This window comes from Hordeum vulgare, chloroplast (assembly GCF_904849725.1).
Source record: "Hordeum vulgare subsp. vulgare chloroplast, complete genome".
Lineage (NCBI taxonomy): Eukaryota > Viridiplantae > Streptophyta > Magnoliopsida > Poales > Poaceae > Hordeum > Hordeum vulgare.
The window spans coordinates 102,501-117,500 of record NC_008590.1 but is presented as its reverse complement, the minus strand read 5'-3'; the positions used below and the strand labels follow the sequence as shown (position 1 = coordinate 117,500).

General features: G+C 32.6%; 11 protein-coding genes, 1 non-coding gene and 1 further gene across 12 annotated transcripts, besides 1 other annotated feature; 9 read left to right on the top strand and 4 right to left on the bottom strand. All coding sequences in view use genetic code 11, as the record gives it.

Moving 5' to 3' along the window:
- The first annotated feature begins 1,448 nt into the window (after positions 1–1,448).
- rps15 (ribosomal protein S15) lies at positions 1,449–1,721 on the top strand. The gene has a single exon. It carries the CDS (start codon positions 1,449–1,451, stop codon positions 1,719–1,721), a length of 273 nt encoding a protein of 90 aa, YP_874709.1.
- A 146-nt stretch (positions 1,722–1,867) lies between these two features.
- ndhH (NADH dehydrogenase subunit 7) lies at positions 1,868–3,049 on the top strand. Its single transcript has one exon. The coding sequence runs from the start codon at positions 1,868–1,870 to the stop codon at positions 3,047–3,049; it is 1,182 nt and encodes a 393-aa protein (YP_874708.1).
- Position 3,050: 1 nt separating this feature from the next.
- On the top strand, positions 3,051–5,171 carry ndhA (NADH dehydrogenase subunit 1). The gene is made up of 2 exons: positions 3,051–3,599; positions 4,632–5,171. The coding sequence occupies exons 1-2, from the start codon at positions 3,051–3,053 to the stop codon at positions 5,169–5,171; spliced, it is 1,089 nt and encodes a 362-aa protein (YP_874707.1).
- A 101-nt stretch (positions 5,172–5,272) lies between these two features.
- ndhI (NADH dehydrogenase subunit I) lies at positions 5,273–5,815 on the top strand. The gene has a single exon. The coding sequence runs from the start codon at positions 5,273–5,275 to the stop codon at positions 5,813–5,815; it is 543 nt and encodes a 180-aa protein (YP_874706.1).
- A 249-nt stretch (positions 5,816–6,064) lies between these two features.
- ndhG (NADH dehydrogenase subunit 6) lies at positions 6,065–6,595 on the top strand. Its single transcript has one exon. It carries the CDS (start codon positions 6,065–6,067, stop codon positions 6,593–6,595), a length of 531 nt encoding a protein of 176 aa, YP_874705.1.
- Positions 6,596–6,808: 213 nt separating this feature from the next.
- Positions 6,809–7,114, top strand: ndhE (NADH dehydrogenase subunit 4L). Its single transcript has one exon. The coding sequence runs from the start codon at positions 6,809–6,811 to the stop codon at positions 7,112–7,114; it is 306 nt and encodes a 101-aa protein (YP_874704.1).
- A 480-nt stretch (positions 7,115–7,594) lies between these two features.
- On the top strand, positions 7,595–7,840 carry psaC (photosystem I subunit VII). The gene has a single exon. The coding sequence runs from the start codon at positions 7,595–7,597 to the stop codon at positions 7,838–7,840; it is 246 nt and encodes an 81-aa protein (YP_874703.1).
- Positions 7,841–7,965: 125 nt separating this feature from the next.
- On the top strand, positions 7,966–9,468 carry ndhD (NADH dehydrogenase subunit 4). The gene has a single exon. The coding sequence runs from the start codon at positions 7,966–7,968 to the stop codon at positions 9,466–9,468; it is 1,503 nt and encodes a 500-aa protein (YP_874702.1).
- A 166-nt stretch (positions 9,469–9,634) lies between these two features.
- ccsA (cytochrome c biogenesis protein) lies at positions 9,635–10,603 on the bottom strand. The gene has a single exon. It carries the CDS (start codon positions 10,601–10,603, stop codon positions 9,635–9,637), a length of 969 nt encoding a protein of 322 aa, YP_874701.1.
- A 71-nt stretch (positions 10,604–10,674) lies between these two features.
- Positions 10,675–10,754, bottom strand: trnL-UAG. The gene has a single exon. It is a non-coding gene; the product is annotated as a tRNA-Leu (tRNA).
- A 724-nt stretch (positions 10,755–11,478) lies between these two features.
- Positions 11,479–11,658, bottom strand: rpl32 (ribosomal protein L32). Its single transcript has one exon. The coding sequence runs from the start codon at positions 11,656–11,658 to the stop codon at positions 11,479–11,481; it is 180 nt and encodes a 59-aa protein (YP_874700.1).
- An 847-nt stretch (positions 11,659–12,505) lies between these two features.
- Positions 12,506–14,725, top strand: ndhF (NADH dehydrogenase subunit 5). The gene has a single exon. It carries the CDS (start codon positions 12,506–12,508, stop codon positions 14,723–14,725), a length of 2,220 nt encoding a protein of 739 aa, YP_874699.1.
- A 68-nt stretch (positions 14,726–14,793) lies between these two features.
- On the bottom strand, positions 14,794–15,000 carry ndhH.
- Positions 14,794–15,000: a sequence feature (similar to NADH-plastoquinone oxidoreductase subunit 7; truncated copy).

Here is a 15,000-nt window from a genome sequence, read left to right as displayed (position 1 = left end):
GTGGCTCCGTTCCATGCCTCATTTCATAGGGAAGCCCAAAGTGGCTCTATTTCATTCTATTTCACTTCCTAGCACTTCCTATCATTTAATATCCATCCCTTTGGTCTTATTGACATAAGAGATGTCATTTATAGTCTATCTCTTTCTATATATGGAAAGTCAAGAAATTCTCATCGAAACATCGAGAAATTGTGCATATAGAAAACTCTAAAGAAAGAAAAAAAGGAGACCCATGCCATGATTTTCAAATCTTTTCTATTTAGTAGTCTAAGTTTCTCGATGAGGATAATTAATTCGGTCGTTGTGGTCAGACTCTATTATGGATTTCTGACTACATTCTCCATAGGTCCCTCTTAGATCTTCTTTCTCCAATCTTGGATTAGGGAAGAAGGAGATATTTGCGACTACTGGCGGTTTCATTATGGGGCAGCTCATGATCTTCATATCGATCTATTATCCACCTCTGTATCTATTCTTTCTTAGCTAAACAGGTGGAAGATCTATCCAATTTGGTTATATTATATCATGGACTCGAAAAACGGATCTGAATTTGACTGAAATGCACGATCTTCACAGGTATCACTTTTCACGATACCTAAAAGGTGGAATAGCGATTTTCGAACCATTTCCTATAAGAGAATGGTTTCCATTACTTTGAGAAATGGATTCTTATATCAAACTATAGCTATTGCATTAAAGAAGAAAAGAAACTAATAGAAGTCGAAGACGCGGAATGATAGTGAATAGAGAGAAAGATTCTTCTGATTTTCTTGTTCCTGAAAATATTCTATCTATCTACTAGACGCCGTAGAGAATTTAGAATATTTATGTCTTTCAATTCTCGTACTCGTAATTGGAAAGTTATGGAAGGAGACCCATCATTTTGCAATGAAAACAACATATAAAACTCTGGACAATTTCGAAATCAGGCCAAGCGTCTTAATACATATGCAAAAAAATTCATTATTGGCCCACCATTGATTAGAAGATTTAGCTTGTATGAATCGCTATTGGTTTGATACGAATAATGGCAATCGTTTCAGTATGTTAAGGATACAGATGTATCCACAATTCATTTAGAGTTACTTAATAGTCTATTTCTTATACCATATCTCTATCCCGTGAAATTCTCGAGCCAAAAGATGGATGCCTATGCTGTGTTTCATTTTGCTAAATGATATCAATTAAATGGTGTATCAATTCCATAAATTGCATATAGCAATAAATAAATCAGCAAAATTCTTTCTACTATATTTAGATAGAAGAAACATTTCTTCTATCTAAAATAGTAGAAAGAATGTACCCTTCTATCCAAATCCAATTTGCATCGATAAAAAAAATCCAAATTCCAGTAGTAGATGAATAATTGCAAATTTGTGTGTGTACGAGATTAGAATAACTTCAAAATAACTGACATAATTTTTTATTTTTCCTGATCAGAAAAATACATGAAAAAGAAAGGAGGTAGAAAAATTTTAGGATTTATGGTTAAAGAAGAAAAAGAAGAAAACAGGGGTTCTGTTGAATTTCAAGTATTCAGTTTCACCAATAAGATACGGAGACTTGCTTCACATTTGGAATTACACAAAAAAGATTTTTCATCGGAAAGAGGTCTACGAAGACTTTTGGGAAAACGTCGACGTTTGCTGGCTTATTTGGCAAAGAAAAATAGAGTACGTTATAAGAAATTAATCGGTCAGTTGAATATTCGGGAGCAGTAATTTAATCCTTCAAATTTTTTTCTTGTTTTATTATTTTTTTAGTAGTCTTTATAGTAGTCTTAGATTTTTCATTTTGATGAGCCTCACTTTGAGGAATTCATGGAATAATCCATTTTCATGGAATAATGAATTAAGGAAGAAAGGATATGAGTCTACCGCTTACAAAAAAAGATCTCATGATAGTCAATATGGGCCCTCAACACCCATCAATGCATGGTGTTCTTCGACTGATCGTTACTCTTGATGGTGAGGATGTTATTGATTGTGAACCCATATTAGGGTATTTACACAGAGGAATGGAAAAAATCGCGGAAAACCGAACGATTATACAATACTTACCTTATGTAACAAGGTGGGATTATTTAGCTACTATGTTTACAGAAGCAATAACAGTAAATGCACCAGAATTCTTGGAGAATATTCAAATACCACAAAGAGCCAGCTATATTAGGGTAATTATGTTAGAGTTAAGCCGTATAGCTTCTCACTTGCTATGGCTTGGACCTTTTATGGCGGATCTCGGCGCACAGACTCCTTTTTTCTACATTTTTAGAGAGAGAGAATTAATATATGATCTATTTGAAGCTGCTACAGGTATGCGAATGATGCACAATTACTTCCGCATCGGAGGAGTAGCCGCCGATCTACCTTATGGATGGATCGATAAATGTTTAGATTTCTGTGATTATTTTTTACGCGGAGTTGTTGAATATCAACAACTTATTACACAGAATCCCATTTTTTTAGAGCGAGTTGAAGGAGTAGGTTTTATTAGCGGAGAAGAAGCAGTAAATTGGGGCTTATCGGGACCTATGTTACGAGCTTCTGGAATACAATGGGATCTTCGTAAAGTGGATCCTTATGAGTCTTACAACCAATTTGATTGGAAAGTCCAATGGCAAAAAGAAGGCGATTCATTAGCTCGCTATTTAGTACGAGTTGGTGAAATGAGCGAATCCATCAAAATAATTCAACAAGCTATAGAAAAAATTCCTGGAGGACCTTATGAGAATTTAGAAGTCCGACGCTTTAAGAAAGAAAAGAATTCTGAATGGAATGATTTTGAGTATAAATTTCTTGGTAAAAAACCTTCCCCCAATTTTGAATTGTCAAGGCAAGAGCTTTATGTAAGAGTGGAAGCCCCAAAAGGTGAATTAGGGATTTATCTAGTAGGAGATGATAGCCTTTTTCCCTGGAGATGGAAAATCCGTCCACCCGGTTTTATTAATTTGCAAATTCTTCCTCAACTAGTTAAAAAAATGAAATTGGCTGATATCATGACGATATTAGGTAGTATAGATATCATTATGGGGGAAGTTGATCGTTGAAATGATAATAGATAGGGTAGAGGTAGAAACTATCAATTCTTTTTCGAAATCGGAATTATTAAAAGAAGTCTATGGACTGATATCGATTCTACCCATTTTGACCCTCCTTTTAGGAATTACAATAGAGGTACTCGTAATTGTGTGGTTAGAAAGAGAAATATCTGCGTCGATACAACAACGTATTGGTCCTGAATATGCTGGCCCCCTGGGCCTGCTTCAAGCTATAGCAGATGGGACTAAACTACTTTTTAAAGAAGATATTCTGCCATCGCGAGGAGATATTTCTTTATTTAGCATTGGACCTTCTATAGCAGTCATATCAGTTTTATTAAGTTTTTTAGTTATCCCTTTGGGATATCATTTTGTTTTAGCCGATCTTAGTATTGGTGTTTTTTTATGGATTGCCATTTCAAGTATAGCTCCTATTGGTCTTCTTATGGCAGGATATAGCTCAAATAATAAATATTCTTTTTCAGGCGGTCTACGAGCTGCTGCTCAATCCATTAGTTATGAAATACCATTAACTTTTTGTGTGCTAGCAATATCTCTACGTGTGATTCGTTAAAATAGGATCTTTTTCCTATAAAATCCATTAACTATTTATATTCCTTTTCTTATTTAGTATTTGGGTTGGTAAGTTAAACTAGATAGCTATATGAGTGAAATAAAACAGCTTCTAAATTTGTAGTAAAAAGAAAAAAATCTCATTTTCTACGTACAAGAAAAAAGTGGAAGTAAACATAAAGAGTGTAAACTCTTTATCCCAAGGTTGATATTTTTTAATTACTCATCATATCTTGAAGCGGGCAAGAATAAAGGATTCACAATATGGAATTCCATTATTAGAATACTCCTAGTTATTACTATAACTTAAAAATTCATAAGAAGAATCCACCAAAAGTTAGTGAAGGGTTAGGAACACTAAAGTACATAAAGGATTAGTAATGGAAAATCTAAAACATTAGAGATTTTTTCCCGTAAAAGGAATCATAATAAGGACTTGCAATTTGTAGAAATTATCAAGTAGTACTTTCTTCGGATTCCGATCCAGAGTATGTTCCCATTCACTTGTTAAGGAAATGGCTATCAAGAACGAATTAACCCTTTATCCATTTTTTCTTTTTAAATACCCCCTTCCCGGGGGAAAGAAGAATAGTAAAAAAGATATGGAGTGCACTAGAAAAAATTTGCATTATTTCCTTCCTCTATTCATGCAGAATTGCTCATGAACTAATACTCCACTCTTTCCATTTATTAATTGAATTCCTATAACAAAACAAGTACCAAGTGTTTTATTCCAAGATTAAGTTATTACTGAACAAAGAAAAATTTGGAATATATTATAAAGGATGAGATCAATTCAGAAGCGCTTTTTCTTATTCTAGCAGACGGAATTCCTTTGGTCTAATTTAGGACTTTCAAATCTATTTTATTTTACCTAATTCTATCTATGCCCCAGGGGCTAGGAACAGAACAAAACAGTCCTTTCCTTTTTCTGATCATAGAGAAGCCGTATGAAGCTAAGGTTTCATGTACGGTTTTGAAATAGCGGTGGGAACTGTGATGTTATCATCGACTATGATTATCTAACAGTTCAAGTACAGTTGATATAGTTGAAGCACAGTCAAAATATGGTTTTTTTGGATGGAATATTTGGCGTCAGCCTATAGGCTTTCTGGTTTTTTTAATTTCTTCTTTGGCAGAATGTGAAAGATTACCCTTTGATTTACCAGAAGCAGAGGAAGAATTAGTAGCAGGTTACCAAACTGAATATTCCGGTATCAAATATGGTTTATTTTATCTTGTTTCTTACCTAAATTTATTAGTTTCTTCTTTATTTGTAACAGTTCTCTACTTGGGCGGGTGGAATTTCTCTATTCCCTATATATCCTTTTTTGATTTTTTCCAAATGAATAAAGCAGTTGGAATTTTGGAAATGACAATGGGTATATTTATTACATTAACTAAAGCTTATTTATTTCTCTTCATTTCTATCACAATAAGATGGACTTTACCAAGGATGAGAATGGATCAGTTATTAAATCTTGGATGGAAATTTCTTTTACCTATTTCCCTGGGCAATCTATTATTAACAACCTCTTCTCAACTTGTTTCACTATAAATAAGATAATACAATAATAGATAGTAAGAATATTTTCAACACAAAAGCTCTCCCAAACAAGAGAAAGAAACATATCTTTTTCATAGATATTTAGAATGAATATGTTCCCTATGGTAACTGGGTTCATGAGTTATGGTCAACAAACAATACGTGCTACAAGGTACATAGGTCAAAGTTTCATAACTACCTTATCCCACACAAATCGTTTACCTATAACGATTCACTACCCTTATGAAAAATCAATTACACCAGAGCGTTTCCGAGGGCGAATCCACTTTGAATTTGATAAATGTATTGCTTGTGAAGTATGTGTTCGCGTATGTCCGATAGATCTACCCGTTGTGGATTGGAGATTTGAAAAGGATATAAAAAGAAAACAATTGCTTAATTATAGTATTGATTTCGGAGTTTGTATATTTTGTGGCAATTGTGTTGAGTACTGTCCAACAAGCTGTTTATCAATGACTGAAGAATATGAACTTTCTACCTATGATCGTCATGAATTGAATTACAATCAAATTGCTTTAAGTCGGTTACCAATCTCCATAATGGGAGATTACACAATTCAAACAATTAGGAATTCGTCTGAAAGTAAAATAAACGAAGAAAAATCTTCGAATTCAAGAACGATTACTGATTACTAAACTTTGATTTTGTCTTTTTGTTATAAAAATCTACTAATTCTTTATTAAACTATAAAGAAAAACGAATAACTACTGCTTATTGGAAATTTTTTCTTATTTTAAATCAGACTAGATTTTGATGATATAATATAGTTTATAACTATACAGTTTATACACAAAAAATACCCTAATCCCTTTTTCCTTCCTCGAATCCTTTAGTTTTAGTCAGTTCATGAAAAATTTTATACTATTAATTTCTTTTTATCCATAATGGATTTACCTGGACCAATACATGAGATTCTTATGCTATTTGGGGGATTTATTCTTCTACTAGGGGGTCTAGGAGTAGTATTACTTACCAACCCCATTTATTCTGCCTTTTCGCTGGGATTAGTTCTTGTTTGTATATCCTTATTCTATTTTTTATTAAATTCCTACTTTGTAGCTGTCGCACAACTTCTTATTTATGTGGGAGCCATAAATGTCTTGATCATATTCGCTGTAATGTTCGTAAATGGCTCAGAATGGTCTAAAGATAAGAATTATTGGACTATTGGAGATGGGTTCACTTCACTCGTTTGTATAACTTTTGTTTTTTCACTAATGACTACTATCCCAGATACGTCATGGTATGGAATTCTTTGGACTACAAGATCAAACCAAATAGTAGAACAGGGTCTCATAAATAATGTTCAACAAATTGGAATTCATTTAGCAACCGATTTTTATCTTCCGTTTGAACTCATTTCCATAATTCTTCTAGTTTCTTTAATAGGTGCAATTACTATGGCTCGGCAATAAGAAAACTTAGAAAAAGTAAAAATTATAAGAATTGCAAATCTAAAATAAATAACTAAAGAATCACAATTTTGATTTAGTAAAACCCATCTACTGCCAACAAATACCTCCTTTCTTTTCTCTTTTGTTGTGTAATTGTTCTATTGTAATTAATTGAATCGGTTCAATTCTTTGCCCTCATATTGAAATGAATCGAGATTGATAAGGAGTTAGTTAATGATGTTTGAGCATGTACTTTTTTTGAGTGTCTATTTATTTTCGATTGGTATCTATGGATTGATCACAAGCCGAAACATGGTTAGAGCTCTAATATGTCTTGAACTTATACTGAATTCAATTAATCTAAATCTCGTAACATTTTCTGATCTATTTGATAGTCGCCAATTAAAAGGAGATATTTTCGCCATTTTTGTTATAGCCCTTGCCGCTGCTGAAGCCGCTATTGGACTATCCATTCTTTCTTCCATCCATCGTAATAGGAAATCCACTCGTATCAATCAATCTAATTTATTGAATAATTAGACTTTTTAATAATTAGACATAAAATCCTCTAAACAAAGGCGCACATATTAAAATAATATAGAAATCCATACTATTTTCTTAGTATTATTTGAGAATATCCTTTTTTTTTTAGTAAGTAGGTTATTGCATAGTATTCTTTTTCACTTAAATGAATTTTTGTATTTGTAATTCATTGATATTGCAATATTCAAATTGCAATAATTTATATTGAAAAGACGATAGCCAATAAAATAAATTGGCTAATTCGAAATCGTCTGTACAATTTGTAAAATTCTTTCTTATTGTTGAAGTCCAAAATTCAAGTCTCTTGGCTCTTTTCACGCTTTCTCACAAACGGATTAAAAAATAGATTTTTAATTTTGAAGTTTGGATAAACCATTGCTTCGTCTGGTGTCTACAATACATATGACTCATATAGTACTAATTTTCTTTTTACCAGATCGAAAAATTTTATGTTGAAAAGAAAAATTTATAGATCCAATGTCACATTCCGTAAAAATTTATGATACATGTATAGGATGCACTCAATGTGTACGAGCTTGTCCAACAGATGTATTAGAAATGATACCCTGGGATGGATGTAAAGCCAAGCAAATTGCTTCCGCGCCGAGAACCGAAGATTGTGTGGGTTGTAAGAGATGTGAATCTGCCTGCCCGACAGATTTTTTAAGTGTCCGCGTTTATTTAGGGCCTGAAACAACCCGTAGCATGGCTCTATCTTATTGATACGTTACAAAAACAAAAAACTTCATTTGAATCGTCTGATTCCTCTTTACCGAAGAAGCCTGTGCTCGAAATAATCGAGCACGGGCTTTTCTGGTCAAAACGTATCTTGTCTTTATCACTTTATCATGAGTTATTTTCCTTGGTTAACAATACTTGTTGTTTTGCCGATATTTGCCGGTTCATTAATTTTCTTTTTACCTCATAAGGGAAACAAAATCGTTAGGTGGTATACTATATCTATTTGTTTATTAGAATTCCTTCTAATGACTTATGCGTTCTGTTATCATTTCCAACTGGAGGATCCCTTAATTCAATTAAAGGAGGATTATAAATGGATAGATGTCTTCGATTTCCATTGGAGATTGGGAATCGATGGACTTTCATTAGGATCCATTTTATTGACAGGATTTATCACTACTTTAGCTACTTTAGCAGCTTGGCCAATTACACGGAATTCGCGATTATTCTATTTCCTGATGCTCGCAATGTATAGTGGTCAAATAGGATTATTTTCTTCGCGAGACCTTTTACTTTTTTTTATCATGTGGGAGTTAGAATTAATTCCTGTTTACTTACTTTTATCCATGTGGGGGGGAAAGAGGCGTCTATATTCAGCTACAAAGTTTATTTTGTATACTGCAGGCGGTTCTATTTTTTTCTTAATCGGAGTTCTGGGTATGGGCTTATACGGTTCCAACGAACCAGGATTAGATTTGGAAAGATTAATTAATCAATCATACCCCGCAACCTTGGAAATACTTTTATATTTTGGCTTCCTTATTGCTTATGCTGTCAAATTGCCGATTATACCCCTACATACGTGGTTACCAGATACCCATGGGGAAGCACATTATAGTACATGTATGCTTTTAGCGGGAATATTATTAAAGATGGGAGCATATGGATTGATTCGGATCAACATGGAATTGTTACCTCATGCTCATTATCTATTTTCGCCCTGGTTAGTAATAATAGGAGCTATCCAAATAATCTATGCAGCTTCAACTTCTCTTGGTCAACGAAATTTCAAAAAAAGAATAGCTTATTCCTCTGTATCTCACATGGGTTTCATAATTATAGGAATTGGTTCCATAACCAACATTGGACTCAATGGAGCTATTTTACAAATATTATCCCATGGATTTATTGGTGCTACACTTTTTTTCTTGGCAGGAACCGCTTCTGATAGAATGCGTCTTGTTTATCTCGAAGAACTGGGAGGAATATCTATCCCAATGCCTAAAATTTTTACCATGTTTAGTAGCTTTTCAATGGCTTCTCTTGCCTTACCAGGAATGAGTGGTTTTGTCGCAGAATTAGTAGTATTTTTTGGACTAATTACTAGTCCAAAATTTTTGTTAATGCCAAAAGCACTAATTACTTTTGTAATGGCAATTGGAATGATATTAACTCCTATTTATTTATTATCTATGTTACGCCAGATGTTCTATGGATACAAGCTATTTAATGTTCCAAACGCAAATTTTGTGGATTCTGGACCACGAGAACTCTTTATTTTAATCTGTATCTTTTTACCAGTAATAGGAATTGGTATTTATCCAGATTTTGTTCTCTCCCTATCCGTTGACAGGGTAGAGGCTCTCTTATCCAATTATTATCCTAAATAGGTTTGGTTTTTTTTACTAGTCTGCTCTATTAATGCAGAAATAAGTAAAAAAGTATAATTAGATCTATCTCGAATTTTTGAGAACCCTTTGAGAAGGCGCTCAAGGGGTTCTCAAATAAAATATAAAAGTAAAAACGTTCATTTCATGAACGTTTTTTTTTATGTAATCATTTAGGTGTTAATGTAAACGAACCATAACTATGTAAACCTATTCCTAATAGATTGATACCAAAATAACAAATCCAAATTATAAGAAATCCTATCGAAGCTATAAGTGCAGAATTCGTACCCTTCCAATTTGGATTTGTTCTACTATGTAAATAAATTGCGAATATGGTCCAAGTAATAAATGCCCAAGTTTCCTTAGGATCCCAATTCCAATAGGATCCCCAGGCCTCATTAGCCCATACTGCTCCACAAAGAATACCTATGGTTAAAAGGGTAAATCCTAGGCTAATGATACGATAACTCCAAGAATCCAAACGCTCCGTTAATTGATATTTGTAATAATTTGGAAATGAAGGGACAGGGGCGCTTTTTAAAGCACTTCTTTTTGCATAAAAAAATGCAATCTCACTAAAGAAAAATGTTTTATTTAAAACATTTTTTTTCTTTTTAGAAAAGAAATGGAAATTATTTCGAAATCTAATGATTAGAATAGCGGCAGATAATAAGGATCCGCACAAAAGAGTTGCATAACTTAATAACATCATACTGACATGCATCATTAACCACTGAGATTGTAGAGCAGGTACTAGTATCGTGGATTGATGCATTTCAGTTAAAAGACCCGACGTGGCAAAGCCTTGCGTTAAAATAGTACTTGGCGTAGTTATTGTGCTTAAATCATTTTTAGAGTTCTGTATTTTAGGAATGGTATGAAGAATATACAGAGCCCATGAAAGGAAGATCAATGACTCATATAAATTACTTAATGGAAAATGTCCCGAAGAAACCCAACGAGAAACTAAGAATCCTGTTATAGAGAAAAAAGTAACTATCATTCCTTTTTCTGACGAATCACGTAATCTCCCAAGTTCACGAACTAATAAGGTTATCAAATGAATCGTAATCACAATTGAAATCGTTGAGAAAGAGATATGAGTTAGTATATGTTCTAAAGTTGCAAATAGCATAAGGGGAAGGTCCCATTACAAAATTGTAAATTTCGAATTGATTTCTAATCTATTGTATTCCTTTTCAAGAATGCCGCCACTCGGATTCGAACCGAGATGCTTGAGCACTGCTTCCTAAGAGCAGCGTGTCTACCAATTTCACCATGGCGGCTAACTTCAAATAATAGGTAACTTAAAAGAATAATAGCTATTATCTCGGGAATCGTCGATATTGGGAAAGTCCATAAAATTTAGGAACATTAGAGTTTTCATTAAAATGGACTTCGTTTGGTAGTATCGTTTCCATTTTTTTTTTACAATAAACTCTTGCTTTGCCCAATAGAAACACTGGTTGAAAGAGTTGGAACTTCTTTTTTCTAACTTGCAATTATAGATATAGAACTAATTTTTTCTAATTAATTTATCGTTTAAATTTTGAAAATTCTTTCAATACAATGAAAAAAATCCAAAAGGGTTTCTATTTAATGATGAAATTAAAATGGATAAATAGAAAAGGCTTTTTGGATTTTTGAAAAATTTCTAGAATGAAAGTCTTTATGCTCTTATTAATAAGATTTACTAACCTTATGATTTTGGATAAGATAGGTGGAAGTTGTAAGTCCTATTGTAAGAATACTCCACTTTTCATAATTTTCATAATAAAATATGAGCATTCTATTATGAAAATTATGAAAAGTTCATTGATAGGAAAAGAATACTTAGCACACAGTATACCAAACAAAACTTTTTTTTATTGTATATATAAGAGGGGTTTGTTATAAGAATATTGTACCGAAGTAATTCGACACATAAAAGTACATTCAAAGAAGAATCCAAATTATTAAATAATTGGAATTCTTTTTTGAAAAATCAATTCATATTATTCCAAAATCTTATTATTTGTTTGTTTGTTGCCCAGAAAAACCCTTTGGTTTTGGATGCTCATTACCACTGGAAAATGATCTTGATTTTACTAAAGAATAAGATTGTACTATGGAAAAATAAGTCTTTTTCTTCCAAATATTTTTACGAATACGCTTTTTTGACATTGAAGTACGTTTTTTTGGAACTGCCATTCAAAAAGGAAATTACTTTTTTCTAGTTGTATGTGAAAGACATCTATTGCTGCAAATCAATCCTTCTTTCTTGTTTTTATTAGTATTTATACTTAGATACTGAAAGATACTGAAATTGTGAATTATTTTTTACTTCATTTTGTCTAATGCGGATAAGACAAGAATTTTTAAACATTTTTTCTGTATATATTTTATACTTTGTTTTAATAATATAGAATATATAGAAGGGTTTCCCATTTATATCTATTTATATATCAAGTATACTCCATATATAGATATATGGTATGGAAGCCTATCCCCCGGGGGGATAAAAAGAAGGGAAAATTCAAATAGTTAATTAAGCTCAGAATGATATTGTATTGTATTCCATAAAGGAAAGGAATTCTAATCAAAACAAAAAATACTGAGTCTCTTAAACAAGACATTCTAAAACTTAGGTAATTTATAGTCATAAGGACTATTCGATAATTTCTTATAAACATAGATTTTCATTGGAATTCACTCAATCAGTTATGGAACAAGAGAGCTGTTTCATCTTTGTTTTAAAGAAATATAAAAATGAATAGAAAGTAAAAAGTAAAACGATTCCTTTTTTTTTTTTTGTAAATATCTTTATTTAGATAATAACTAGGTAACGAAGTTATTTGATTAACTTTTTGAATTTAACCAACTAAACCCATTCTTCATTTTTTATTATTTCAATGAGATAAATTTTTAAAAAATGAAGAATTCCAGTATTTTTTCTTATTCTTTTTATTTATTCTTTCAGAAAGAGATAAGAGTTGGTTTGGTGAATCGGAAACAATTTTATAGAAAAATTGAAGTAAAAATCGCAATTTCTTTTCTTATGGAACATACATATCAATATGCATGGGTAATCCCTCTTCTCCCACTTCCAGTTATTATGTCAATGGGATTTGGCCTTATTCTTATTCCGACAGCAACAAAAAATCTTCGTCGCATATGGGCTTTTCCTAGTGTTTTACTCTTAAGTATAGCTATGGTATTCTCAGTTCAACTGTCTATTCAACAAATAAATGGAAGTTCTATCTATCAATATCTATGGTCTTGGACCGTCAATAATGATTTTTCTTTAGAATTTGGATACTTGATTGACCCACTTACTTCTATTATGTTAATACTAATTACTACTGTAGGAATCCTGGTTCTTATTTATAGTGATGGTTATATGTCTCACGATGAAGGATATTTGAGATTTTTTGTTTATATAAGTTTTTTCAATACTTCTATGTTGGGATTGGTTACTAGCTCCAATTTGATACAAATTTATTTTTTTTGGGAACTCGTGGGAATGTGTTCTTATTTATTGATAGGCTTTTGGTTTACACGACCAATCGCAGCGAGTGCTTGTCAAAAAGCTTTTGTAACTAATCGTGTAGGGGATTTTGGTCTATTATTAGGAATTTTAGGTTTTTTTTGGATAACAGGTAGTTTAGAGTTTAGGGATTTGTTCCAAATCGCTAATAACTGGATTCCTAATAATGGAATTAACTCTTTACTTACTACTTTGTGTGCTTTTTTATTATTCCTTGGTGCAGTTGCGAAATCCGCACAATTCCCTCTTCACGTATGGTTACCCGATGCTATGGAAGGACCCACTCCTATTTCGGCTCTTATACACGCAGCAACTATGGTTGCTGCGGGAATTTTTCTTCTAGCTCGACTTCTTCCTCTTTTCATATCTTTACCTTTGATAATGAGTTTTATTTCTTTAGTAGGTACAATAACACTATTCTTAGGAGCTACTTTAGCTCTTGCTCAGAGAGATATTAAAAGAAGCTTAGCCTATTCTACAATGTCTCAATTGGGTTATATGATGTTAGCTCTAGGTATAGGTTCTTATCAAGCTGCTTTATTCCATTTGATCACTCATGCTTATTCAAAAGCTTTATTGTTCTTGGGATCTGGATCCGTTATTCATTCAATGGAACCTCTTGTTGGGTATTCACCAGATAAAAGTCAAAATATGGTTCTTATGGGCGGTTTAAGAAAATACATTCCAATCACAAGAACTACTTTTTTATGGGGTACACTTTCTCTTTGTGGTATTCCACCTCTTGCTTGCTTCTGGTCCAAAGATGAAATCCTTAGTAATAGTTGGTTGTATTCGCCCTTTTTTGGAATAATAGCTTCCTTTACTGCAGGATTAACTGCCTTTTATATGTTTCGGATATATTTACTTACATTTGGTGGGTATTTGCGTGTTCATTTTCAAAATTACAGTAGCACTAAAGAGAGTTCCTTGTATTCAATATCCTTATGGGGAAAAAGGATACCCAAAGGAGTGAATAGGGATTTCGTTTTATCAACAACGAAGAGTGGAGTTTCTTTTTTTTCACAAAATATACCCAAAATTCAAGGTAATACAAGAAATAGGATAGGATCCTTTACTACGTCTTTTGGGGCTAAAAACACTTTTGCCTATCCGCATGAAACGGGAAATACTATGTTATTTCCTCTTCTTATATTACTACTTTTCACTTTGTTCATTGGATTCATAGGAATCTCTTTTGATAATGGAGGAATGGATAATGGAATAGCAGAGTTAACCATATTATCAAAGTGGTTAACTCCCTCAAAAAACTTTACCCAGGAAAGTTCTAATTCTTTTGTAAATTCATATGAATTTATTACTAATGCAATTTCTTCTGTAACTCTAGCTATCTTTGGTTTATTCATAGCATATATCTTCTATGGATCTGCTTATTCTTTTTTTCAGAATTTGGATTTAATAAACTCTTTTGTAAAAAGAAATCCTAAAAAAGAATTTTTGGATCAAGTAAAAAAAAATATATACAGTTGGTCATATAATCGTGGTTATATAGATATTTTCTATACTAGGGTCTTTACCCTCGGTATAAGAGGGTTAACCGAACTAACGGAGTTTTTTGATAAGGGTGTTATTGATGGAATTACCAATGGAGTGGGTCTTGCTAGTTTTTGTATAGGAGAAGAAATTAAATATGTAGGGGGAGGTCGAATCTCGTCTTATTTATTCTTTTTTTTATGTTATGTATCTGTGTTTTTATTCTTTTTTCTTTCTTAAGTTAAGGAATTCAAGTCTCTTGCAAAAATAACTATCCTACCCCTTTCTACAATCTCTCTATAATCCCACCTTGTTACATAAGGTAAGTATTGTATAATCGTTCGGTTTTCCGCGATTTTTTCCATTCCTCTGTGTAAATACCCTAATATGGGTTCACAATCAATAACATCCTCACCATCAAGAGTAACGATCAGTCGAAGAACACCATGCATTGATGGGTGTTGAGGGCCCATATTGACTATCATGAGATCTTTTTTTGTAAGCGGTAGACTCAT